We start from the raw sequence: 20,467 nt of genomic DNA on the forward strand, positions 1-20,467 counted from the left end.
GATAGGTCAATTTCCTAGGTAGTCATTAATTATACAACCTCATCTTTTCTTTTTAAAAAGAAGTTGGAGCAAAGAAAAATCTCAGACTATTTCTGTAGATCCATATAGGAAGTCAGGCACTCCTTTTTCCATTTCTACTCTGATCCTAACCCTTCCCTTTCCAAAAAAAAAGAAAGGAAAGGTGGGAGGAAGTAATAGAAAAGTGTACTTATTTTTTACTTATTACAGATTGACTTATAAGATTAAAATATTTCCTCAGGTTTCAAAAGCAAAAACTCTTATGCTTCCCAATAGTGGAAGCATAGTATGGTAGTGGTTCCTTTTGAAAATATAGGTTGCTTTTTGTTTTATCTTTCTTGTTCATTGTTTTTTGTGCCGCTTTGTAATTGACTGTTAAAAATATTATCTGGAGTTAATCATATTTGAAAAGTTTATAATCATTTATATTTGCATGTTTGCTATGCTTAGATGGCAAAAAAAAAAAGAGAGAAAAGTTTCTTTATACTGTTCCTAACAGAAACTTACCAATAAAATGATTTCCAGAATTATTTCTTATGAAGCTAAAAGTAATAATAATAATATTTAGAGACAGATAATTGTTACAAAATAAAACGGCTGTTGCGGTGGAAGAGTAGATGAGAGTATTCAATTGTATTTCGTGTATATTCTAGGACTCTCATCAGATGCTACAGTTTTGACACCAAATACAGAAAGCAGTTGTGATTTAATGACCAAAACTAAATCAACTAGTGGAAATGACGACAGCACATCCTTAGATCTAGAGTGGGAAGATGAAGAAGGTATTTTATAATTCACAATTTTACCTGAAAAATTTAACGTAATCTGTGTTGATTTATGTAAATCTACCTTGGTCTTTATTTAAATGGAAATAAATTCAAGGCCTTGAAAAATCATATAAACACTTTTTAGACCGTTATTGTATTGGTGATTATCTCTTGATAAAAATTTTTAGAAAATTGCTTAATTTTTAATGTTTCTTTAGATTTAGAAAATAAATGTTGATTTCTTTAAGGTTTTTGTAATCCAAGCCCATGACATTACTCAGTATGAAGGATTACTACCCCCTTGTGGACAGTCCAAAGCCAGAAGTTAAATATAACTTCTCTTAGAAATAAATCCACAGAAACAAATCCACCAGATACAGATCTACAAAGTTATATTAGTACCTAGCTCATATTTTTTTCTTATCTATAGAAATAACTTGTTTTACTGGGTTGAGTCTTTGTGATTTTTCAGGAGTGACAGACAACGGTGTTACAGATTTAAATGTTCTTTTATGGTGGGATCTGAGCTTTAAGGTCAAAAAAGAAAATCATTAAATGTGTCTGGGAATATTACAATCTCTTTGTGAATCCTAGATTTTAATTCTGTTACCAATGTTGATTCTGTACTTACAGATTCAAATTTCTTTTCTGTCCTGTCTCCCTTCCTTCTGCCAGTAAAATGACATTATTTTTTCCTTTCAAGATTATTGACACTTTCACTTTACCAATTTCATTTTGTTCAGAATTAGATCTAGAACAGTTTCCCATAGAAATGTCTCTACTCTGTTGTGGTAGAGTCAGAAGAGCATAATACCACAGACTTTGGAGCCAGACTGAATGGATTAAAATTCTTGCTTCACCACTTTTTAGCTGTGTGACCTTACCCAAATCACTTAGCCTTTCTGTCCCGGTTACCTCAACTATAGAATGAGAATAATGATAGTACTATACTCCATAGAGTTGTTGGGGATTAAATCAGTTCATATCTGTGGCATATATGTCACATTAACTGGAACCTAGTAAATGCTGGAAAAGTACATGTTATCATTAGAGTGATTGTCATTCTCTGGGAAATGAAATTTTGTGGGTGGGAAAAGACTTTGGCAGACATACTAACTTGGCTATATAAGACTAACAGCAGTTGAAATCCTCCATCCATTCTGTTTTATTTATGAGCCTTCAGGAATTTCATCTTATCAGATAATCAATGATGCATCAAAACTGCCCTTTGGTGACTGTTAATATTTATTTTTATCTGAGGCATACTTCAGGGTTAGAACCCAACAATTTCCCTTAAGAAGGCCTCCATGGGACTGGGTCTTTAAGTTAATTCACACATCAAGTCTGATAGTTAAATAAAAACTACATTGCTAAACTTGGGAGTTTTTAAATATAGCTTTATTATCTGTTCTGAGATTTCTAAAAACTCTGTTCAAATCATAGGAATGAATAGAATGCTTCCAATGAGAGAACGTTCCAAAACAGAGGAAGACATTCTACGGGCAGCACTTAAGTATAGCAACAAGAAGACTGGAAGTAATCCTACATCAGCCTCTGATGATTCCAATGGGCTGGAGTGGGAAAATGATTTTGTTAGTGCCGAAATGGATGATAATGGAAATTCCGAGTATTCTGGATTTGTAAATCCTGTATTAGAACTGTCTGATTCTGGCATAAGGCATTCTGACACAGATCAACAGACTCGATAGGGTAAAATTGTGTGACCTTGTTTATCAGTTATGACCAAATGTTAAAAACCAACTAGAATGTATAAGTGATTGTGCTTAGCCTTTTTGTAAGGGAGACGTGTAAGAAACCATGTTGTAAATGCTTATTTTATTACAAAGGAGTAGGGATGATAGGATCTGAATTGATACAGAATTAAGTGCAATTTCATCATCTGCCTTCTGCTTTTCAAGACCAATTTAATGGTCCTGTCATGTTACTGATTAAATTTACTTTGTCTTGTCTTTATAGCATTTCTGTTTACTATGGTAGATTTCCACTTTCAATTTTTTAAATTAATTTTACTTTGAATGATTTATGAAGCCTATTTCATTGTCTAACTATGAAAATATTAAGACTTTTTTGTTAATTCTCAGCAGATGTGAAGGAAGCATGAGGAGGGATCGTCAGATTCAGATTTAGAATAGTGTTCCCGTTTCCAGCATTATTTATTTCTATGACTTCTTTGGATTTTATTATCTAATAGTAAGTACAGTTGATGTGAGTAGATGACTCTAAGAAATGCTGAAGTATCGGCATTACATGTGTTTATTTACATGTCCTAGTATGATAATGTTGATTCAATCTGAACAAAAGATAATATAAAAATAACCCTTCAGAGTTTGGACATTTCAAGTTGGTAATAATAAAAAATAATATTTAAGAAGATATATATATATATATTTAGTTTTTTCCACTTCATTTTACATGCCACTATATTGACTTTAATTGATATACAGTATTAAGTTTTTAGGTGCCATTATTTTTAAAAAATTCTATATTTCCAATGAACGATGTTAGATTTTACACAGAACATATTCTCTGCATGATTTCAGAAAAGGAAATCTAAAAAGGTAATACGGGTATTTCAAATAAAATCCTTTCTGGTATGAAAGGCTCCATTGATTTTATTAAGCTTTCCTTTACCTTGTAGTACAAGGTGCTTTAATGGGATAGAACTAAGCATATCAATATCTATAACTGCATTTTGTGCTAGACAATTACTGTTCTTTTCTCTAAAATGTATATGTCAATTTAAAAGGCCAGGGATAGAAAACACTCCATAATTGCTTTCCTTGATTTTGCTGAGGATTTGGTATGATTTTAGTAAGCAAACTGTTTTTTGGTTTTTCCTTAATGTTTTTAATTTTTTTCCTCTTGCAACAATGACGGTGCATGTTCTTATAAATATAGGAAGGTCCAGATATAAATAGTAACCTAAAGTTCTTGCTGTGCTTAAAAAAAAAATCATGTGGCCCTTTCAATATTTGAACTGCTAAGCAATGACATCTGTAGTTTTATCTCCTTTTTTATGTCATAGAAATTAATATGATACTTTAAATATGTAAATATAATACATTAGGTAATGCTATTATTTATATCTGTCTTAACATAATTTAAGTTGTAGCTGTGTCTTGGAAATATTTTTAAGGTAATCTATATTCACATTGCCTGTGTTAATGCTTTTTAAAGTTTGTATACATCAGATGTATATTTTTGGTTTGGCATAAGCTACGATTGTAATTTTTCTTGGCTTTTTGTTCATAAAGAATTTTTTGAAGGAATGGTAACAAATGGTAATTTACAAATGGTTGTGAATAAACACATTTTTACACTTAAAGGTAATAAGTTATTTGACTATTATTGGTTTTACTCCATAAACATGCAGGTATTCTGATTCCTGACTTGTAATTATTTTATTAAATCTGACGTGAAGACAAAAGTAAATTAAGAAAGCAAGGTGGAACTAGAAAATGTGTTTTAACTGTTAAAAAAAGTTAACGTTTTGTTTTGTGTTTATAAAAAGTACTAGAAATAACTTATTCAGCAAATATTGGAATAGTATTTAATATTATTGGAACTCTGTCTGGTGCGTGTTAGGGACATAGAAGTACAAAGACATATAAGGTCTCTGCTCTTTGCTTACCATTCTGGTGAGAGAGATGGACAATAATAAGTAAACATATATGCAAGAAAATCACAGGTCACAGTTAGAAAACATACAAGATTATAGGAGAGAGAGTAACTGGGGGCCAATTGACTACTTCTCATAGGTCAGGACAATCCTCTCTGAGGAGATAGCTTGGCTAAAACTTGTTTTAAGTTTTAGTTGTTAACTTGTGAATTGTTTACTTGGCTAAAACCTAATTGTTAAGCAGGAAACAGTCAAGTAAAACCTGGTGTGAAGCATGTTATAAGCAAAGGGAATGGCAAGTACAAAGTACCTGAGGTGGGAAAGAGTTTGTTATGTTCTGTGAATACAAAGACCACTGGGAATGAAGCATCATGAGTGAGGGGGAAGAGTGATATGAGATGATACTGGAGTGGTAGTTAAGGGCCAGATGATGCAAGACCTTGTAGACCAAGAATGAGTTTTAAATTTGATGTGTAATAGAAAGCCACTGAAATTTTTTGTAAGCAAGGATGTACAGTCATCATATACACATTTTCAAAAGATTGCTTTAGTTGCTGTGTAGAGAATGGATTGTAAGAAGGCAAGAGTGGATATATAGCACTCCCAGTGGAATATAGTGTGCCTTGGGTTTACAATGGCTGTGAAAAGGCAGAGCAGATTTATTTTAGAGGTAGAATCATCAGGATTTTCTGATGGGTTGGATATAAGACTAAAGGAAGGGGTAGAATCAGATACTACTGTAGGGGTAACACATCTGGCATGGTGCCGTGGCTACCTTGCTCACTGCACATAGTCCACGTAGGCAAAACTCAACCACAGTCTGACACAGGTCTTGGTAGAAAACATCGTGATCCTCTCTGGATCCTCCATGGCAAGATAGGCCATCGTAAAGGAGCTGTCAAAGGGCCATTTATCTTGCAAAATACCTCCCTGTCTTACAAAAGGCTGCCGTGAGGCAATTTCTCATCCAACTGGTTTCCAGTGACCTCACTCTCATTCAGGTACAGATACCGACTATTAAAATGTTTAGCTATAGTTTAGAGATGGCTCCTCAACAGAGCTATTTCTACTTGTCATCTGTCATCTTGTCCCCTTGGTTCAGTGTCATCCAGGGATGTCCCTAAGGACCAGGTATACAGGGAGCTGACTCCATCCTGATACTGCTTTTGCTGTCTGTGTAAATAATAAACTGTCTCAATCTATTTGGACTCATTGTCTCCCTACTGGCCAAATCTATAGATGTCTGACAGCCAGCCTAGTAGCTTCAAGTGCCCTTAACTATAACTTCTTGGTTCTGATTTGACTTCAGTGTAATGGGAGGAACAGGTTTGGGAAAGTGGGGAAAATGAAAGAGTTCTATTTGAAAAGTTAACTTTGAGGTGTTCATAAGATATTTGGATGAAGATGTCAAGTAGGTGATGAGATATATGTCTGCAGCCCAAGAAAGAGGTCTAGGTTCAAGTTTGGGAGTCATTAGTAGGAAAATGGTATTTTACGTCATTAAACCAGCTGAGTTCACCCCAGGGGAGCACATAGGCAGAAAAGCCCCACTAAGTGTTGACATTTAGAAGTTGGGGGTAGTGAAACAGTCAAAAGAAACAGATACAGGAGGAATGCAGGAACCAGAGAATAGTGTCACAGAAGCCAGGAAATAAGAGGGCTCAACAATAGCAAATGCTTTGAAAAGAGGTCCGCTGCTTTAGTTGCATTTGGAGACAGTTACACAAATGAAGGGATGGAAACTGGGGAGTTGGGGATGAAGAATAAAGAACAGCTAATGCAGACAATTTGAAAAGAGAGCAGAGAAATGGGGTAGCTGGAAGGGGATGTGGAGTTATAGAAGGGTTTTTATTTAAAAGATACTAGTTTTAGAGTAGATAGGCAGATGTGAATAGGGCAGGACAGCGCCACAAAGACTGTGAGGGCTGGTGACAGGGAGGGGAAAATCTAACAGGAGACATCTTGAGCTCATGGGCAACAACTTCCCAATAAGAATTTAAGATGGCAGAGTTTGGCCTTCCTCTGGGGGCATGTCCAGGCATGTGCAGTAAGGGGCAAAATGACAGAGTTTGACAAATATATGACCTTCCCATGGGGCTTGGCCGGGAGTGCTAGCCCAGTAAGGGAAAATTGCCCTAAGAGAGCATGTGCATAACTTCAACCACCAAAAGGCCCTTCCAGATACTGGCAAACCACTGCACATACAGGGAGGGAAGAGACGGGGAAAAAAAATAGGAAATAATAAATCTCTAAGAGCCCTAAGACAAAGGTCAGGCTGGGTACTCAATCTTTTGACGTCCCCCTTCGTTCCATCCAAGTGTACTTTTTTTTGCTTCAATAAACTCTTGTTTCTGCCTTAAATATACTTCTGTCTCTTGGCTGAATTCTTTCTCCCAAGAAGACAAAGATCAAGGACTATGGAGCGTGCCCATACTCACCACTGGTAACACTAGAACTTTTGAAATGATATATTTTGGAATTATGCCTGCTTTTTTTTCAATAGATAAATATATTTTTCTAGCAGAGGCCAGAGGTTTCGTTTAACTATGTAAACATGTCCTAATCATAATTTCTTGAGAATACAGACATCTAAAAAAGATTTTATGTTAAATACGTAGTGTTTTCCCATCTTCATTTATTTGGTATTTCTGGTTAATTATCTGACAGTAAAGGAGTTCACAAAAGAAATCTGAGATTCCACATTGAAATCCTAAATGTAAAACAACAACAGTAACAATAAAAATGGAGAGAAACAGAATCCCTGCATCTGATTCTTGAATCCTTAGGAAATATTAAAGGGGAAAATGAAATTAAATTTGGAAAATGATATTTAAAATTGTATATTATTATTTCAAATTTAAAGATTTATTTCCTCCTACCCAGATATAGTAATGTCCTCTGTAGTTCAGAAATCTTATATGAGACCATTAAAAATAAGGACCTAACTCTGCCCCATGCTACTCAGAGGAACAGGTACTGTGTGTAAATGCTGTGGTAAGGAGACTACATACTTTATCTCAGTTGATATTCACAGAGACCCTATGAAGGAGGCACTATTTAATCCTTGTTTTTCAAAAAAGCAATCTGAGTTATGTCAAATTTTACAGGAATAGTAGATAAACCCAAGCAGTATGACTCAGAGCCCACACTCAACACTGTACAATTCTTTCCAGTAGAAATTAGGTCAGTATTGTTTTGAGAGTTTTGGGGGCTTCAGGGGATTTTTTTGCTTAGCTATTAAAAAGAATGTGTCTAACCTGGGCGGGTGCGGTGGCTCATGCCTGTGATCCCAGCACTTTGGGAGGCCAAGACAGGCAGATCACCCGAGGTCAGGAGTTCAAGAGCAGCCTGACCAACATGGAGAAATCCCATCTCTACTAAAAATACAAAATTAGCCAGGCGTGGTGGAGCATGCCTGTAATCCTAGCTACTCTGGAGGCTGAGGCAGGAGAATTGCTTGAACCCGGGAGGCAGAGGTTGTAGTGAGCCGAGATCGCGCCATTGCACTCTAGCCTGGGCAACAAGAGCGAAACTCTGACTCAAAAAAAAAAAAGAATGTGTCTAACCTAACTTTGGAGGATTAAAAAACTTTCAAGACGCCGAAAGTGATATTATTATAAAAAGGCACTGTGAACTAAGGGGAAATTTCATTGTCACACCTTATTGTGACTGTCTAATCTCAGAAGTTTTCTGTTTTAAAATGTCACTGTTGAATTAGCTCAGTTGATTGTTCATAGTCAGTTACAGATTGAATTTCTTGTTCTACTCTTTTCCCCCCTTCTGACTACTGCACTTGAGTAGTCTAAAAAAAAAAAAAAAAAAAAAAGTCACTGTCTTGATTTGAGCCTTCAAGCAGTTATTTTACTGATGCCACTAAGCAGGGCCAAACTGGTTCATCTCTAGTCCCTTGGTAGCCTTCCATCAGCAACAAAATTATGAAACCAGCAACAGAGCTGAACCTAATGCCATCCCAGTTTCTTCACCAGTGCTCCCAGCCCTAAGTTCATTGCTTAAGAGGTAAAGGACAAATAAGTATTTTCATGTAGGTTGAATAGGTTGGATCTGAGGACAACTCATACCAACTAGAAACCTATTAAATTCCACCCACTTGTCATAGGGCTCATCTTGGTCACCACCTGAAATGGAGACTCTGATAGTTTCAATCATGGTCCACTTAGTAAAATAATAACAATGCCTGTTATCTTAACTTAATAATATAAGTAATTAATTAAACAAGTGTTAGAGAATTGGAAACATAAAAAGAGCCAGGAGGTAACATAAAACCATCCACCACATATACACACACACAAAGTTAACAGTAGTTCTCTTCTGGTAGTAAGATTATGGCTAATTTTTCTACAAGGCATATATATTTATTTACACATATAAATTTTTTTTTAATGTAAAGCTTAAGTGAACACATACCCGATCCCACCTCCATTAAAACAAATACCACCACTTATGTTAGAGTCTAACAGTAATACTTACTTTTAAGTCAGTTACTGCATTAGATAGTAGGAACAGAATTCTCTAGAAAATGGTTATATAACCATATGGCCTATGAGATTTAACCACTGGAGTTGCAGGTTCAAGAGACTGCCAAGGATTCTAACACTGGCACCATTAATACACCTCTCTACCTAAGGAGCCCCAGAAAAATCACTTTCCAGGGACAAAGAAGTCCTTAAAGTATATATGGAAGGTTTCACACCTTAGCTTCAGTACCTTGTATCAAACACCAATATTTTTGTTTGCCCCACCCCCACCCCTCTGTGACCATTTTTTTGAGAAAATGCTGTATCTATCCACATGATCACTGACCAGAGCAGCCATTATATAATGTGACTGCATTACCTGAGACAAGTTGATTGGTGAAGGGGTGGGCACCTGACCCAAGCTGACCCGTCCCTGGAACTGAAATCAAGAGATCAGTTCTCTTTAGGGGATCAATAACGTGTAAAACTTGGGAGCTACAGGTGGCCATGGAGCCAATATGCATTGAGGGTCAGAGCCAGAGCATTCGAATCTCACCTGAGGTCTGCTGCGTTCCTTCCTCGGTTCTATGAAATATGGCAGCTTTCCTCTAACAACCCCGCTTTGGGGTTGGGTAGCTCAGGCAAAGATGCTAACTTTGTAATCAAAACAATTCTAATACTAACCAATTGCTCTTTCATTATTAAAGCGTTCATTATTATTTACTACTGGAGTTGGGCTATGGAAAGTGTTTCTATTCTTTGGAGAACAATATAAACTTTTAGCAACCCACTCTCTCCTTTGCCAATCTTTTAAGAAAAAAAAAAATAGAACAAAAAATTTAATATTTCTCAAGTTGAACAAAACCCTTTCCAAGATTTACATTAGGAGAAATCATTATTCTGTACAAGATTTTTCTGGCCCTAAATATTACTTAACACATTGTTTGGATTCAATAACAATAATACATGAATCCCTTAATATTAAATTTATAACTTAGAAACACATTCATCAGCCTCAAAGACAAGAAACAGAGGTGAAAGTCTTCCAAAATAGTCAAAATGTGACAGTATACACATATTAAAGTATATACACTTCACTCATAGAACGCCTTTACCATGAGACTACACACTGTAAGCAATTCAAGCCGGGTGATCTGGCTGTAAACCCACATCAGACCAGAAGCTAAAATCCTAGAAAGAATCAATAGTAGATAACCTTATATTAAAGGGAGTATATTAGTTTTCTATCTGCTGCTATAATAAATTACTGCGATTTAGTGGCTTACGACCAACACAAATTTATCATCATAAAGTTTTGTAGGTTAACAAGTCAAACATATTCTCACTGGACCAAAATCAAGGTGTCCACAAGACTTTGTTCCTTTCTGGATATTTCTTTGTCTTTTCTGGCTTCCAGATGTCCAATGCACACTTTCCAGCTTCAAGAGACTGTCCACATTCCTTGGCTCATGACCTCCTTCCTCCCAGCAACAGCAAGTCAAGTCTGTCTCACACCTCATCACGCTGACATCCTGATCTGCCTCTCTTCCACTTTTACGGATCCGGTGATCAATTGGGCACACCCAGATAATCCAGCATAATCTATTTTACTTCCATCTGCAGCCTTCATTCCCCTTTGCCACATAACAACACAGTTACAAGTTCTGGAGACTAGCACATGGACATCTGGACATCTTTGGATGGGCCATTACTCTGGGCATCACAGGGAATAAACAGGAAAACCAGACACAGGAACTCCAACAGTCATTCAGGCCACTTTGTACAGGGACAAATATTTCACTCTACTGGAACAGTCCCAGGGCTGGGGAGTCGGGGTTAGGGTGCTGGACATCACATACTACTGCCCAGGAATAGACTGATGGTCTGAATCAAGATGAGGTTTAAAGCCTCTTTTGGTAAGAGGCTGGAGGGTTCACAAAAGCATTTTTAAAAGGCTGTTACAAAAATATGGACCTCTTACTACAGGAAATTTCATTTACCTGGAAAATTGTACAGTGAGCCTCACTACCTGGCAATGCTACAATTTAACTTAACTGAATGGTTACCTCATCTACTTAACATTCATAGCTACCTTAGTTAAGATAAGTCGAATAAGTATCTTAAATAAAAAAATTTTTATTTAAGAACTGAAAAAGACTTTTTTGAAGTTAACATTTTAGAAATATTTAAGCGTTTATCATAAACATTCACATACATTTATCTATGTAAAGTGGCCCAAGAACAGTTCTTTCCCTTATTTAGAAAAAAATTCAAAGAAAATGGCTAATTAAACTTTGATTTTATTATGTACATGGATACTATTAAAAAGGTGAATTCGTGAAATTTTAAAATTGTGTATAACACATAAAAGTCAAACTTCTAATTTGGTAAGTAAATAATCCTAAACTTAACACAGTGGTTCTTTAAAATGTTTAAATATTTGTCTTAGATGCTGAATATAGACAAAGAGAACTGTCATCTTAGGAGTAAACACACTATAACTCTGTAAAAAGAAATCATAGAAAAGTAAGGTAGTATTTCTCAAATAAGTCCTCCCATGCTAAAACCACAGTGACGCGCAGACACTAGCCTAGAACCTATTCCAGTACTGCAAGTACTGACAGGCTGCAAACACCAGTAACAACCTGCCTGGAGCCTTGACCTTGAAAACAAATGGCTGTTGTGAACTGATGTGACCAAACCAAGAGATGGTTCCTTACAAAAACAAAGCAAAACACAAGATGAAAATCAAGCAGAAAAAGAAAATAATATAACCTTATTTTGAGAACACGACTTCATCTCAAAGGATACTTTTTGTATATTAATCCTCACAGATTAATAAGAGCACTTAAAATAATTTTGTGTAGATCCAGGAATACAACAGGTGACTAAGTTAATGACTAACACAATTTACAGACTTCAAAATGATAATACTGAATTCCAAATTTCACAGCATAACAGATGACTATAATATACTACCCTAATCAACTCTTATTTAGTATCTATACAGCATCTACAGAGCTCTTCATCCTTCATATTTCTCCTCTTAGACTTTCTGTGTTCATGACTCATTTTCATCCATTTCTGTCGGAGAACTGCTTTGGAAGGAGCAGAGCGAATAAGTGCCATACTCGGGTATGGGCCTGTGTGGTGGCCAGTTGTTTTCTTGCAAGAGTGATCTTGGAGATAAAATAAATTGAGTCTCAAAAAATTCCAATGACTCGCCATCTTCCTTCTCCATCAGAAACTGATACTCTCCGAATCTGACCATGCACCTGTATGGCAGGTCCATTTTATTTAGGTAGCCCAGCTCTCTGCTGTCCACGATCAGATTGGTCTTTTTACTCATATTTTTTATTTCAAAGGAGAGAACTGAGCTGTTGAATTTTTTAAACAGCTGCAGAGAAAACTGAACTCGGGAAACCTGTTTGTCCTGAAAAGTATAATGACAGATGTTGGAATTTCGGCCAAATTTCACCACTTCGCTGGAAGGGAGTTTCTCTCTGTTAAAACTTATTGACTGAAATATTCCACACTGCAAGTGGCCAGGATGGTAAACCGTCATCTGGAGACAAGTTACTGTCTCTTCTGTGTCAGCATCTTCAAAACTGGTCATGATGTGCACAAGGCCCACCTGCAATAATTAAATTACCATGTTAGTTTCTGCTTATGCTTGAGGCATTAAGAACTTTGATTCTAACGTTTTGATGAACATCACCTGATAGGCAATTTATTTGGACTTTAAGAAAACAGTACATAGACAATACTTTCAGTGAACTAGTAGATATGTGAAATCTTATACCAAGCCCTATAAAATTGCTACACTAGCTTCTCCTATCTTTTTCATTTCTAGTTTGACTATAACACCATACATAAAATGCAGACAATAACAAAGAATGATTTTTGATAATAAAATGATTTGAGGGAAGCATAAAGAAACCTCAGTTCCTCTTTCACCTAAATAGAGTGACTCGAGCCCAGAGAAAATATGACAGGTGTACTTTAAAAAGAAAATTAGGAAATAAAAAATCTCTTTGGTTTGAATACCTTCAGAGGATATATACATAAAGAAAACATAGTTTATTAACTGGATTATAATTAAATATATTATGAATTGTGAAACCTGGTTAAAGAAAAAAACTTAATAGTTATAAACAAACAATTGCAACATTTATCCTTTATATCCTCACTTTGATTTCTAACAGGTAAATGATTAAAAATAGCAAATGCTTTAAGTGGTTATTTTATTCTATAATTTCAAATTTTAGACATTACTTTTAAGAATATAAGTCTCCATGAGTTGGTTCTAATTATCACAGCCTGCACTGGTATCAGAATTATTTATTTTTGTCAGTGGTACTCAATGACTGGATGGACAAACTGTCATTAACTACAAATAGCACAGTCCAACTGTTGTTAACCACATCCCTTGAGAGCCGATGGCCCGAGGTGCCCTCCACCTACACTTCACTTTATATATCTTTGGTAATTAGTACAGTACTTAAAAGCAGTATAACGGGACAGGAGAAATAGCTACTAAAATTTTTGTGAAGTTACTTCAACAGAGAATTGCCATTTTAAAACTAATTTAATTTTTTAAAAGTACATGTACATGATTTTAAAATTCAAACACTAACAAAGGATTAAAAAAAAAGAGTATTTCTCCCCCACCTGAACTCTTTGTCTTTCTCTCCTAGAGTACAACCACTGTAAAAGCTACTTTTATCCTTACAGAAGTTTTGTTTACATAACGAGCATAACTATGTGTGTGCACTCTCACACACACAAACACACATACAAGCACATTTCTCCACAGAGAAAAAAAATTTCTTACACAAATAGAAACATGCTATATTTAGTTCTGAACCTTTCTTTGTTCTTTTTTTTTTTTTGAGACAGGTCTCTGTCGTCCAGGCTGGAGTGCAATGGCACAATCTCAGCTCACTGCAAACTCCACCTCCCGGGTTCAAGCAATTCTCCTGCCTCAACTTCCTGAGTAGCCGGGATTACAGAAACGCACCACCATACCCAGCTAATTTTTGTATTTTTAGTAGAGACGGAGTTTCGCCATGTTAGCCAAGCTGCTCTCAAAACTCCTGAGCTCAGGTGATTCACCTGCCTCGCCCTCCCAAAAGTGCTGGGATTACAGGCGTGAGCCACTATGCCTGATCGATTTTTCAATTAATAATACATATGGGTGATAATTTTCCCATATCTACACTTACAAATATACCTCATTCTTTAACAGCTGCACAGAATTCTGTAACTGTAGCACGGCGAGAAGTTACACCAGTACCCAGAGAGATGCTGAGTGCCGCCTGCATTCCTTGGATGACTCTCCCTTGCTGAGGCTACCGGACACTGTCTGCTTATACTGATTTGGGGTTTGGAGATAATCAGTCTTAAGTGAGATTGATTTGTAGTTTTATTGTTTTTTGTTTGCCATCTATATTAGATGTTGGCATCAAAATTATGCTGGTTTGAAATATAAAAAACAAAAACCAGAAAGAATATTTTCCTTCCCTTTCTATCTTGCTGGCATTTCTTTTTTTTTTTTTTTGGAGACAGCGTCTTGCTGTCACTGGAGTGCAGTGTGCAGTGGCGTGATCTTGGCTCACTGCAACCTCTGCCTCCCAGGTTCAAGCAATTCTCCTGTCTCAGCCTCCCAAGTAGGTGGGACTACAAGTGTGCGCCACCACTCCCAGCTAATTTTTCATATTTTAGTAGAGACGGGGTTTTACCATGATGCCGAGGCTGCTCTCAAACTCCTGAGCTTAGGCAATACACCCACCCTCGGTCTTTCAAAGTGCTAGGATTACAGGCATGAGCCACCGTTCCCAGCCCTGCTGTTTACTTTTAAAATATAATCTTTCCTTCTGTTTTACAAAGTTTTGCTGCTGGGAATCAAACTCTCAATTTATTCAATTATCCAACAAATGACATAGCTAAGCAATATTTCTTTTCTATTGATTTGAAAATGCATTTTCAATTTTATTTTCATAATATATTTTTGAACATTATTGCATCATATTGCTCTACCCAAGCAGGCCACAGATGTCCAGCTGTAAGCAGAAAAACTGAGAAAAATCCTCAAAATCCTGTGCTAGGGGTGGTAAAACTTACTATGAAACCAAAGTCAGCAAGAATTAACACACAATGGGTAAAACTGGTTAATCCATCTTACACTGTGATTTGAAGACACTATGATTACGATAATAAAGTCTCATTATTCAGGAAGCAGACAGCATAAAAGAATAATTATAAGTCATGGGATGATGCATTAGCAGTCGACAAGAAAAGCATTTGCTATTAACAAGAGCCTGAAAAGAAGCGTCAGAAATCTGTAAGTGATCTCCAGCTTTATTTACGATATGCTGCCATCAATTTAGTTCATTGTTGGACTTCAGGCGATAAGAATTCCAAAAGGAGAACTGTATTAAAAACCATGGTGTATTCTGGATCTAAATAGTCTTTTGGTAACATCCAAATTTTGTTTTTGTATGCTTTATATAAGCTATTACTTTATAATTCAGTCTTCTGAGCAAATCAACCACAAGAAAAGCTTACCCCATATAGGTTCTTATACTCAGTCCCCAGGACAGATATATTATCCACTGTTAGAGAGAAAAAATGGCATTCTGGTTTATACATCAGTGGCTATGAGTGTCTTGGTGCAGATCAATTGTCTGGGTTTGATGAATCTCTGGGTTCACAATTGTGACTCCATCCAACAAACACTGAGGCAGACTGCATTAGTGTCAAATATTTGCTACCCCATCCTTGCAGGCCTGTCCCTACCAGTTCTGCCCCTTTAAAATGATGATCCACTTCATTAACAACCATGTCAATGAAACATGAATGGCAGTGACTTACTTCCAAGCAGAAACTTAAAAGCCAGTGTGTAGTTCCACCTTCCCTCTTTCTTTTGTCAAAACATCAGCAGTTCCCACAAGGAGCAGCTCAGTCTGGGTCCCAGAGGGAAGAGCTGAAGACAGATACATAAAGGACAGTTAATATTAGCAAAAAAATCAACCCTTCTTCCAATAAGCCACTGAGATTTTTTAGGTCATTTGTTACTGCACTATATCAGAGCCTGAGCTGATGGATGCATTCACCTATCTTATGAAGGTATAAAACCACAGCAAACTCTGACAGTGATATGGTTTGGCTGTGTCCCCACCCCAATCTCATCTTGAATTATAGCTCCCACGATTCCCACATGTTGTGGAAGGGACCTGATGGGAGGTAATTGAATCATGGGGATAGGTCTTTCCCATGCTGTTCTTGTGATAGTGAATAAGTATCACGAGATCTGATGGTTTTATAAGGGGGAGTTTCCATGCACAAGCTCTCTCTTTGCCTGCTGCCATCCATGTAAGATGTGACTTGCTCCTCCTTGCCTTCTGCCATGATTGTGAGGCTTCCCCAGCCATGTGGAACTGTGAGTCCATTAAATCTCTTTCCTGTATAAATTACCCAGCCTCAGGTATGTCTTTATTAGCAGTGTGAGAACAAACTAATACAGACAGGAATAAGGGCTATTACTTATTTCATGCCTTTCATGTGCCAGGCAGACTGCTGATACCCTGATACACTGTAACCAAGTACCTCCACTTTTCTAAGTCATAGTTTAATTTTTTAAATTATTTTCTCTTTTCCCCTTCCCCCTGTGCCCCGCTTCCTACTTAGACCTTCAGAAATGCAAATGTAACCATTCACCTTTCCTGACCAGAAATTCCCTACAGGGCAAGTATATCTAACTATGTGCTCCAAGAGAACCTTAACGTTGATCTCTCCTGGAGAGTTGACAGTCGATTTGCAGACCAAAGCATGTCCCCACAGAACTCTCACCTCCAGGGGGTGGCCTCTGAACTCACACCTACTAGGAGGGCATGGTGAGAGTATGCCCACTTGGCCACTTATATAACTTATATTTCTGCCCAGGAAGGTGCCAACTCAACTGTCTGGTAGATAAAGCACCAGGGAAGCGGGGGACTCCCTGCTCTGGCTCACTTCCCACCCTACTTTATAAAAGAGGCCCACTTTCTGCTCCAAAAGTGAAGCAGCACATTCTGGGTGTGGATAAAGGCAGGACGTTTTGTGCCCCCTTCTCCAAGCTAGCTTAGGAATTCACTTTTTTTTTTGTACCAGACCTCACTCTTGTTTATTGGACTCTGCATGCAGCGGGCAACTAACCTGCTTTTTGGTGACAACAGGTCATCTAATCTTCAAAATAACCCTGTGAATCACTGCTTCACTGATAAGGGAGCTGAATCTCAGAGGGTTAAAAACCAGCCCAGAGCATAAATCCAATGTCAAAGACAGGACTCAAACTCCAATGCATCATCTCTTAACCATTACAAACACTGCCTCCCTGGTTACCAGTTACTTCACAAACTTTAGCAGTTAACCTGTAGAGAAGGGGGACATAAATGTGTGTGGGCTACAACCAGCAAGGCACCAAACAAGAATCTAATACTGGGGAGGGAAATACACCATTAGTGCTACCTCATAGGAGGAACAGCCTCTGAAGCACCAGGTTACAGTGAATATCAGTAACCTGGGTATCAGTAAGCCTGGGTGTATAAATGTTAGCATGGACCTAGTACTCATCGGTAATTGTGGCAGGTTGTTTGGAGACCATGTTGATCTCTGACCTCAAGGAACTTAGAAATGAATCTATTTGTTTATCCTCAAAGCCACAGGGTCCCTCTGCAAAGTGACCTGAACACTCTGACATTTCAGAGTGGTCAGCAGAAAAACAGGAAAGACAGAAGCTGACAATTAAAATAATATACTTAAAATTGTTAGATTTAAAAAAATCATTGGTGCACATTTGCTCAAAACAGCATTTTGAAATCTGTTAGTCATAAGTTATCAAAGAAACAGGGCAACAATGATTTTATATAGTGATAACAATGGTTACCTCTGGAGACAGAAACTGGGGGCCCAGGATAGGAAGGAGACTTACTCTCCACTGCACACACACTCTACACCTTTGGAATTTTATACCATGTGCACTTCAATATCTATTCAAACACTTAACAAATATTTTCTTTACAAAATCACCAACCTCTGATTTTTATGGAATTGACAGTGGTTGGAGATTAGCAAAGTATTATTAAAGGGGTAAACTGTGATATCTGACATGGAAAAGTTGTAAAACACTGATTAATATCTGACAAACAATAATATCTGTGTTAACAAAGGAAATACAATAAATATAGAAATAAAAATAAGCACTGCAGTTGGGAACTCTGTCTCTGAAAGCTGAATACAGAAGGCATAGATGCTGCATCTTGAGTGTCCAGCTCTTCTGTGCTGGACATCAGGATGTGTACACTTAACCTGGGAGGCTTAGAGTTGGGAAGAGAAGAGTTAGATTGAGGGCAAGGCTTCTGACTCCTCTCTGGGGAAAGAAGAATGGATACGTGTAGAGGTGCTATGTGCAAAAACAGCACCTCCACCTCTGCTACCCTCCCTGCAACACAACACACACACACACACACACACACACACACACACACACGTACACACACACTCACTAAGGTCCTGCAAAGCCCGTGAAGAGACATACTACCTCTCCTTGCCAAAGGGTGTTCGGCCTTAAAATGTCATAAACAAAAACATATACAGAAATATTTTCGCTAAAAGGACCCAGATGTCTAAGCAGTTTAACAGAAAGCTTGGCACCCCTGGGTGGTCATGCATGCCAACCAGATTTCTCATGCTTTAAGAAGTCTATTTTTTAAAACAGGATTGACCAAACTAATGGGGTCTGCTCTGGATGGTGAAAATGTTTACTTTCATTTCCCCCCAACCCCCTCGCCTCCCCAGTTCCCCCTGAATATATTCTCAAGAAAGAGTATGTCTTTGGGTGGTTGCAAGTAGGAAGTTTCAAGGCTTTTCTCCCTAACGAATACCGAACACTGAGCACACAGGAGGGGAACAGAAACTTGGAAGCAGAGCAAAGGACCAAGTTATCCTCCTGTCTAACCCTGCTCAACAGGATCACCCTGAAGTGTGGCTCTGAAGATATTTGTGAACTCTGGCACAGCTGTTTGGCAGAATTAATACTAAAACCACAGGTCTTGCAAAAACAAAGAATCAAAAAAAAAAAAAAATGAAAACCAAACAGCAGGAGGAAACCCTTAGGAAAGCTCGGTGTCTTTCAGACATGAGATTTTCTTTCTCCCACTCTACTTGACTGGCCTGACCTGGGGTCCAGTCCCACTTCCTGGTGGCTGCGGAAATCCGCAGTGAGGCTCAGTATGGATTTTGGCTTCAGAGGATTTGTGAAATTCCACCTTTCAATCTGAAATCTGGGGAAAGTCCAAGAAAACAACGGATTACTATATTTCTCTCATGAACCAGACTGAAGCAAGGAGTCAGGTCTAGGACCAAGGACCTCGGCACTCCAGGGAGCCCAGGGCCCCTCAGAAAGGTCTCGCTTGGCGACCGAGAGCGTGGGGCCGTGGCAGTTGGCAAGGGGAGGGGAGGGGGGTCACGCACAAATGCTCTGGAGCCACACTGCATAAATGGCATTCGTTTTTGTTTTCTGATTAGAAAAACGTTGAAAAGAATACCAAAGTACAGAGAAAACACACCCCCATCTCCAATGTTTCCTCATTTATGTAAATATTCTCATATTTTATAAAACAGGGAGGTGCTGTCTATAATTTTTGCAGGCTTTCCTTAGCATATGGTGAGCGTGTGCCAGGTGAGCAGGAGCAGCGGGGGATGACTTCCGATCCGACACCCCCAAAATCTCCTGGACAAAGCTGCTGTCTTTGCGGGATAAACAGAAAAGGGCCAGTCCCCACCTCACCCCCAGCCCGCCGCCCCGCAAGTACCTGGAGCTGGGGAGTCAGTGAACTCTCCTCAGCTGTTCGGCTCTCCCGGCTCAGAGCGAGGGGAATCGAGGAGACTGGGCGCAGGCTGGGGGTGGACACCCGGCCGCTGCTCCTCCGCGCGGGTAAGTATGAGCCCCGGGGTGCGGGGAACCGAGCCAGGGACCAGGGACCGCGAGCCGCCGATCCTCCCGCGCTCCCGCGCGCGAGGCCTCCCTTCCCACTGGCTGGCAGAGCACGTCCTCTCGCGCCCGGGGCCTTTGTAAAGAGCGCAGCGGAGGCGCGGAGGTTTTCAGGCTCCGCCCGCTCCACTCGCGCTCCCGCCCCTTCCTTCCTCTCGAGGTGACCCGGCAGCTGGCGCCTTTCTCACCAGGCACCCAGCCCCCTGGCCGCCTCTCTCAGTTCTCTGGCAGGGTTTGGTGCGCGGTACACCGACCCGGACCGCGCCTTCCCAAACGAGTGGCCTCTCCTCCAGCCCGATTGGCGAGCTAGAGAAAAGAAGGGAACTGGATCACTTCAACATTAAGGAGGACTTTTCCCCAAAATGAGTGTTGCCCCAGGGCTTGGGCAGGCGGGGAGCTGAACTAATCTTTCGGTGACTCCAAGGATACCAAGCAAGCCAGTGCGTGGCATGCACGAGCTCCTCTAATCATCGCAGTCCCCCTTACACATGAGTAAACCGAGGCTCAGAGAATGGTGGAGCGTGGCGAGCAGAGG

The 20,467-nt window shown here is 38.8% G+C and overlaps 2 protein-coding genes across 5 annotated transcripts in view; one reads left to right on the top strand and one right to left on the bottom strand.

The window, feature by feature from the left end:
* Positions 1-15,776, top strand: part of AP1AR (adaptor related protein complex 1 associated regulatory protein) — a 52,564-nt gene extending 36,788 nt beyond the window's left edge. For 2 of the 3 annotated variants that reach the window (XM_055385178.2, XM_004040291.5), the window contains 2 exons: positions 672-800; positions 2,229-4,131. In XM_055385178.2, coding sequence (XP_055241153.1) covers positions 672-800; positions 2,229-2,494 — 395 coding nt within the window. In that variant the 3' untranslated portion in view covers positions 2,495-4,131. Of the gene's footprint in view, positions 1-671; positions 801-2,228; positions 4,132-13,799; positions 14,007-14,148 lie in introns of those variants that run through there. The other variant, XR_010133462.1, reaches the window with a different exon arrangement.
* On the bottom strand, positions 8,798-20,211 carry TIFA (TRAF interacting protein with forkhead associated domain). Of its 2 annotated transcripts, none has more exons than XM_004040292.4 (2): positions 19,754-20,211; positions 8,798-12,534 (listed from the first exon to the last, which is right to left on the bottom strand). In XM_004040292.4, the coding sequence occupies exon 2, from the start codon at positions 12,514-12,516 to the stop codon at positions 11,962-11,964; it is 555 nt and encodes a 184-aa protein (XP_004040340.1). In that variant the 5' UTR covers positions 12,517-12,534; positions 19,754-20,211; the 3' UTR covers positions 8,798-11,961. The 2 variants fall into 2 exon arrangements, with proteins under 2 accessions (XP_004040340.1, XP_063561534.1); XM_063705464.1 differs by lacking the exon at positions 19,754-20,211 and adding an exon at positions 15,774-15,885.
* Between the last annotated feature and the right edge of the window lie 256 nt (positions 20,212-20,467).

This window comes from Gorilla gorilla, chromosome 3 (genome assembly GCF_029281585.2).
Source record: "Gorilla gorilla gorilla isolate KB3781 chromosome 3, NHGRI_mGorGor1-v2.1_pri, whole genome shotgun sequence".
NCBI classification, from domain to species: Eukaryota; Metazoa; Chordata; class Mammalia; order Primates; family Hominidae; genus Gorilla; species Gorilla gorilla.

Excerpts from the sequence above, each read along its gene's own strand:
- TIFA (XM_004040292.4), bottom strand. The coding sequence starts at position 12,516 with ATGACCAGTTTTGAAGATGCTGACACAGAAGAGACAGTAACTTGTCTC.